We start from the raw sequence: 7,540 nt of genomic DNA on the forward strand, positions 1-7,540 counted from the left end.
TTGCTCAGGCTGGTCTCGAACTCCTGAGCTCAAACAATCCGCCCGCCTCGGCCTCCCAGAGTGCTAGGATTACAGGCGTGAGCCACCGCGCCCGGCCTATAATTTTCAACACCAGAATTTCCATTTGTTCTTTTTTATAGTTTCTATTTCTTTATTGACATTCTCTATTTGACAAGATATTGTCATCATACCATTTTTCTTTAATTGTGGTTTTCTTTAGTTCTTTGAACATATTTATATGGCTAATTTGAAGGCTTCGCCTATTAAATCTGACATCTGCTCTCATAGGCAATTTCTGTTGCTTGCTTTTTTGCTAGTGTATGAGTTATACTTTCCTGTTTCTTTGCATATCTCATAATTTTTTGTTGGAAACTGGGCATTTTAGATGAATACATTGTAGCAATTCTGGGTACTATTCCATCCCCCAGGGTTCTTTGTTGTTATTTGCTTGTTTACTTCTTTAGTGACTGGCTGGATTATTTTATTGAAGTCTATGTACTCAACCACCCTTCCCCCATCCTTCAGTATGAAGCCTGTGATGTTTCTCCTCAGGGGCACAACCTTGGATATGCCCATAGTCACCCTGGGATAGCAGTAGTTGTGGCAGGGCTTTCTTTGGCTGTCTGTTTCCCTGACCACACCCAACTGTTAAGGTCCACTAATTGCTGGCTGATTGCTGTGTTGTTATATAAAACATCCTAGGGCATAAATTGCTCCACAAACTGATCCAATCAAATTAGGGCTCCTCTAAAAGGATAGTTCCTGAGATCAGTATTTGAGATTTCTTTTGACCCCAGGAGTCTCCACCCTGTTCTCTTTCTCTGGTTCTCTCTGGAATATTAGCCACCCTAGGCTTGAAATTCTCTATATTTAGTTGCAAGTGAAGTCAGTTCCATTGGGGAAGAGAATTGGAGCACTCTATTCTACGCCCTGCCTCTCTCCCTGGGAAATCTCTGAGCCACAGTTCTGTTGTAGAGGATGGGGACAATGGCAAGCTTCCCTCTGTGTGGCAGCCTCAGGTCTCCCTGCTTTGCCTCTACTGGTGTAGAACCCCCACTTACGAGCTGGGGTCAGGGAAGTGAAGGCCTCAGTATTCTTGGTGGTACCAAGCCCAGGGTATAGCCTCCATCCCATTGAGTAGGGACTGGGTGGAAGAAGGGAGGAGCCCCTACCTCTTAGCCACACTTGCCTGGAACTTAGCCTCAATAGCACGTAGCTGGGGGCAGGAGTTGCTGATGTCCTGTTCCTCCTAGGAAGAAAGGCTTGCAACTGGGAGCTAAGGGAGAGGGAGCTCTGTGTTCTTGGCTATACCAGTCTGGCATGAGATCTGTATTGGGAGGGGAGATGGAGGGAATGGGTCTAGGTCCAAATACCATAGACTCTCACTCTACTTACTATATGTTAGTAGATTTTCTTGAATAAATGCTTCTTCATTTGCTGTATACCTTTAGGACTATTCCAAGATACTTTAAATGTTGAGCTGTTTTTTAACTGAAATAATTTTCACCATTTTCACTGGGTAGTAGATCTATGGAGCTCCTGACACTATCATGCCAAAAGTGGAACTCTGTAAGCTTTTTAACATATAATTTTGTTGTTATTATTCATAATTGCTCAGAGTGGCCCTGTACTTGGATTTCTACCTCCTCAGTAGATCGTAAGTGTCTTGAAGGCAGTAGACTTGACCTTTATTCCTTATCGAATTGTGATAGCCCCTAGTAGCATTTTTGTATGTTGTAGCACATAAAAGAATGTCAAGTCACTATGTTACTGTCTTTTCTAGTTTGCATTTTTAGTACTTCCTTTATGACTTGAAGTGTTTAACTGTGTCTTCCTTTTTTCTTATACTCTAGTGGCTATTGTGTTCCCAGAAGGGTGATGCCTCCTTTTTATCTGTCATTGGCCATACTCAGTGAATAACACTTGAGCCATTAAAAGTTTTAGTCCAAAGCATTATTCACTTTTCATAATACGGGAGCTTTCTATAACATTTCCTGCAGTGTATATATACTTATCATCTTAGATTAGGCTACTTGTTTGGGATATGGGGACAGGGAGGGAGTGAGAGAGGGAGAAGGGCAGGCAGAAAAACAGTGTGGTTGTGCTCAAAGGTGGGACATGCCTCACTTGTTCTTTTTTCAGCCACCCATGTCTCATGCCTTTCAACCTTGGTCCTTGTTGGTGCTGCCCTCACAATTGATTTTTTTCCTTTCCTGCTCCTTCCTTATTGGGGATCCCTTGCTGGTGATGGCCCCGTGGCTGCCTCTCTTTTTTTGGTGGACAGTGGACACGTGACCACACCTGAGGCTCCGGTCAATGTTGTACCACTCATCCTCTGTGGCTTGGGCTTCCTCCTAAGGCTGTGTAGTGTGTAGACTTGCCCAATCTTTGACACAATTTGTATTGCAGGATTTGGTTACTCTAGGTCATTTGAGAATATTCTTGAAAGAAATCATTTGATTTGAGTGATTTGCCTGCTGCTACTTCTGGGATCTGTGGGACAGTGTTGACTGCCTTCTGGGATGAGTGTGTGCTGATTGTTTTATTCAGTGTTGTTCTGTTTCCCAGGATGCTCCAGGATGAAACGCCATAGGCACCTCAGCAGCAGTGACAGTTCAGATGAGAGTGAGTAGAACCAGCTGGCAGCTGGTAACCTTTGTATCTATACCCCTTGAAGATTTCTTCTTTGACTCGAGGATAAACCATTTCATGCTTCCTTCGATAGTTAAAAAATAATGTTTCTGGGAAGGAAAGCTCAGGGTATCATTTTTCTTACTCATTTAAATTTCATTAGAGGTAGATAAATTAGGTGGAAGAATTGGTTTTGTGGGGCATATAACATTTTGGTTTTCACCTCTCATTTACCTAAACAACAAAAGCTAAATCTAGTAATGCTTTAACAGACCTTCTCTAGAAAGGAAGAAAAGTATGACAGCATAAATTGTAGGCCCTGATTCTAATTGTAGCTCAAGTACTAAATGTTTGACCATGGATCAATTATCATTTATAAAAATCAGTAACCTTATTAACAATAGCCTTTGGGGAAGTGCTGAAGCATACACAGATTACTTGCTCCACATTTTTAGTTTTTCCAGTTGTTTTTGCAGATATTTTTTCTCCAGGTGGAAGACGAATTGTGTTATTCCAAAACATTATGAGGCGTGATTACACCAAATCGGATCTTCTCAGCCTTAGCATTGTTGAACCTTTTGCACTCTGGGACATCACCTATAAATGTCATTAAACTCCATTATGAGGCTCTCTTGGGTGCAGTTTGACTGTTTTCTTCAGTGGTATGAGATCTCTGTGGTCTTCTCCATCATATCTTTCATATTCTCTTGGATGACATTTAGTTTTATGACATTTAATTATATTAGTGGGTAATATATCTCAGTATTTTTTTCTAATTATCTTTTGCAGGTCCTTCTACTTCTTTTACTTCTGGCTCAATGCATAGGATCAAGTCAAAAATTCGAAATGAACACAAGAAACCTGCTGAGGTGAGATTAGATATTCAATTATTAGACTTATGCTATAGTTTGGATGTTTATTGCCCCAAACTTCATGTTGAAATTTGATCTCAATGTTGGAGATGGGGACCTAAGGATCATGGGGATGGATCCCTCATGAATAGATTAATGCCCTCTTGGAGGGTGGTTAGTGAGTTCTCACTCTATTAGTTCCCAGGAGAGCTGGTTGTTAAAAAGAACCTGGCACATTCCCTCCCCCATCACTCACTCACTCACTCACTCACTCACTCACTCTCACACACACACACACACACACACACACACACTCTCTCTCTCGCTCGCGCTCTCTCTCTCTCTCTCTCTCTCTCTTCCTCTGTTACCACATGATCTCTGCACACATCAGTTCCCTATTGCCTTCCGCTGTGAGTGGAAGCAGCTTGAAGTCCTCACCAGAAGCCCAATCTTGAACCTTCCAGCCAGCAGAACCATGAGGTAAATAAACCTCTTCTCTTTAAAAATTACCCAACCTCAAGTATTCCTTTATAGCAACACTAACTGAACTAAGACAACTGTAAAAAAAAATAGATAACTGCCTCCTGCCTACATATCAACAATACCCAGAATTTAAAGATGTGAAGAGTAAAGTATGTGCCAATGGATAGGCTTATTTTCTGATGAATTTGTTTTCCAAAAAAGATTCCATTTTCTTTTCCTTTAGGAGAACAACAATCTTCACATTGTGATTTCATTTTGGTAATGACACTTAAGTGATTGGCTTTAGAATATTCTTCCCTTAACCAGGAAGTCAAACAGAGCCTGACATGGGGGATTGAGAAGGACCCAGAGATCTCCTGGGCTATGATTGGAAAGACCTAAGTTGGCAGGTGGGAGATAGTATAGGAAGAGATAGGTGAGGAGGTTGTAGATGGAGAAGAGAAGGACTAGGTTAGAGATCATCTGAGCTGTGGGCTGTGATGGGTCCTCACACCCTTTGGAGTACTGCTGGCCCAGGAAGAATGGATCTCTCCTTGTGAAGCTGATTGTCTTCTGCCCCAAGGGCAGCAAAGTGCCAGAGTTGCACTTGGACTTGGTAATGGTTTAGTGGATCCTACAGACTTTCCTCTGTGATAATTAAATGATGGGATACTAACTTTATGTGTCTTCACTTCTGTGAGTAGACTTCCTTAGCTGTAAAGGAAAAGAGAATGTATTGGTTATCTATTGCTGCATTACAAATTCTTACAAAATTAATGGTCGAAAGCAGCACACATTTATTATCTCAATTTCTGTGGGTCAGGAGTCTGGGTAGGGCATGGCATGACTAGGTTCTCTGTTCAAGGTCTTTCGAGGCTGCAGTCACTTTACTGACTGGGGATGTCCTCTCATCTGGAGGCTCAACTAGGGAAGAATTTGCTTTCAAGCTCATTCAGATTGATGGCAGAATTCATCTCCTTGGAGCTAAAGGACAGAGTTCCTGTGTTCTTGCTGGCTTTTGACAGAGAGCCTCTCTTAAGTTCCTTGCCATGTGGCCTTCTCCATAGGTCCTTTCACAACATAGTAGCTTACTTTTTTAGAGCCAGGAGAGGGGGAGTCTTTCCCTGCAGCTTGCTAAACTGGAGTCTTATATATAGTCAACCCCATTATGTTTGCCATATAATATGACCTAATCAAGGGAGTGACATCCCATCATGTTTGCCATATTATATTGTTCAGAAGCAAGTCACAAGTTCCACCTGCCCTTGTGGAAACGGAGTGACTCATTGGGGCTTACCAGAGAGCATTTCTCCCTTTATCAGAAGTCACTTTTCATTTCCTTCTTTTGCCATGGCTCTTTCTGGGCACAGTAGAATATCGGAGTGTATTTATGTGTTTTTCATACAGAAAAGGTTAGAGAATATAATACACATAAACAGGAATGGAAAGAATTTTCCATCTATCCAAAGGAGGCTTTGACTATGAAATGGTGAGAATGAAACCTTGCTACCTACCCCTTTAGGAGGACAACTGGTCCTAGGATATAAAGCAATTTGAGGGCTTTGGGTCTTGAGGCCTATTGCCTCCAGGTCAGTGGGAATAGTAGTCTTTTGTTGCAAGGGATAAGGACCTGGACTACTGGAAGCAAACTTTTTTCATTTATATTTCACATTCTGTTATAAAAGGGAGAACCTGGTGATATTGTAGGACAGAACTAGCCTTGGCATTAGAAGAGCTTCATTCTATGTTCTGCTTCGCTGACCTATTTCATCTCTCTGAAATAATTTGTTTTGTTAATATAATATGGACATTGTCATACTTACCTCTCATAGCTACCATTTATTGAAGTTTTATGTACCAAAGCTTTACATTAGATGTTAATAATTTGTTTCCCCAACTTCAGCAATTATGAGACTATCCTTGGAAGCTTATCAAAAATACTAATTCCAGACTCACCCCACCATGTGACATTAGTAAATTAATATTTCCAAGGAAGGTTCCTAGGGTTTTGGTTTTTAAAAGGTGACTCAGCCGAGGTGGGCGGATTGTTTGAGCTCAGGAGTTCGAAACCAGCCTGAGCAAGAGCGAGACCCCGTCTCTACTAAAAGTAGAAAGAAATTAATCGGACAACTAAAAATGTATAGAAAAAATTAGCCAGGCATGGTGGCGCATGCCTGTAGTCCCAGCTACTCGGGAGGCTGAGGCAGAAGGATCGCTTGAGCCCGGAAGTTTGAGGTTGCTGTGAGCTAGGCTGACGCCACGGCACTCACTCCAGTCTGGGCAAAAGAGACACACTCTCAAAAAAAAAAAAAAAAAAAAGGTGACTCAGGTGATTTTTATTATCAAGCACATTGGAGAAATAATATACTCTTGTGTCATTCCCCCAATAGCACTATAAAGTAGGTACTTTTATGTTCTATTTGCAGGTGATGAGGTTCAGAGAAGTTAAGTTACTTTCCCAGAGTCATAAAAATAAGAGCAAAGTTGAAATTCAAGTTTTTATTCACCCAGAATCTTGTTTTATTAACCAGTATATTAATAGAACAGATCACACAATCTGGGTTTGTGTGATGCATGTCTTATGATTAGACGGAATTTATAGTTTGGGGGAAGAATAAAACAGAGATGAAGTGCCCTTCTCATCACATTTTTATTTTAGTTTTTTAGAGAAAGAGTCTCACTCTGTCATCCAGACTGGAGTGTGGCGGCATGATCTAGCTCACTGCAGCCTCGAACTTCTGGGCTTGAGCGATCCTCCCTCCTCAGCTTCCCAAGTAGCTGAGACTAGAGGCATGTACTACCACACCAGCTAATTTTTTTTTCCCAGTTTTTAGAGACAGAATCTCACTGTGTTGCTCAGGCTGGTCTTGAACTCCTGGCCACAAGCGATCCTCCAACCTCAGCCTCTCAAATCCCTGGGATTATAGGCGTGAGCCACTGTATCCGACAACTTCTCATCACATTATATCAGGGGGCTTATTGTTTGGCTAAGATAATATTTATGAGATTTCTCCATTATAAAATTACTATTTTTCCCTTTTCTTATTCTCTTCTTTTGAAAATGAGTCACTAAGCCTGGCCTACCGTTAAGGGTGTGATGTTGGTCAGGGATTAAGCTTCTACCTTCTGAAAGAAAGCGTTAGTTGTTAACTTATATTATTTCATAATATTCTGTAAGGAAAATTGTCTCTTTGCCTCCATTTTAAAAGTTATTTATATCAATATGGACTAATGTTTATTTATTTGATACTTTGGGTTATAATCTAATATTACATAATTTATTGTATTCAAATTATTCCATAAATCAGTGAAATCATCTCTATTAGTTTTTTCAATTCCATTGATTTCTGCTCTTATTTTTATTATTCTCTTCCTTCTTCTTGCTTTGGGTTATTTTATTCTTTTTCTAGATTCTTGAGGTGGATGCTTAGGTCATTAATTTGAGGTTTTTCTTTTTTCTAATGTAAGAACTTTAATGCCATAAATTTCCCTTTAAACACTGTTTTAGCTATATCCCATTAATTTTGATATGTTTATTTTCATTTATTTTTGTGTATTTTTTTATTTCCCTTAAGATGACTTCTTTGACCCATGGA

At 40.5% G+C, this 7,540-nt stretch overlaps 1 protein-coding gene across 2 annotated transcripts in view; it reads left to right on the plus strand.

Moving 5' to 3' along the window:
- JADE3 (jade family PHD finger 3) overlaps positions 1 to 7,540 on the plus strand; it is a 140,316-nt gene that overhangs the window by 60,176 nt on the left and 72,600 nt on the right. For both annotated transcript variants that reach the window (XM_012652386.1, XM_012652384.1), the window contains exons 2-3: positions 2,569 to 2,625; positions 3,421 to 3,500. In XM_012652386.1, coding sequence (XP_012507840.1) covers positions 2,580 to 2,625; positions 3,421 to 3,500 — 126 coding nt within the window. In that variant the 5' untranslated portion in view covers positions 2,569 to 2,579. The remainder of the gene's footprint in view (positions 1 to 2,568; positions 2,626 to 3,420; positions 3,501 to 7,540) is intronic.

This window comes from Propithecus coquereli, unplaced genomic scaffold, assembly GCF_000956105.1.
Source record: "Propithecus coquereli isolate 6110/MARCELLA unplaced genomic scaffold, Pcoq_1.0 Scaffold388, whole genome shotgun sequence".
Lineage (NCBI taxonomy): Eukaryota > Metazoa > Chordata > Mammalia > Primates > Indriidae > Propithecus > Propithecus coquereli.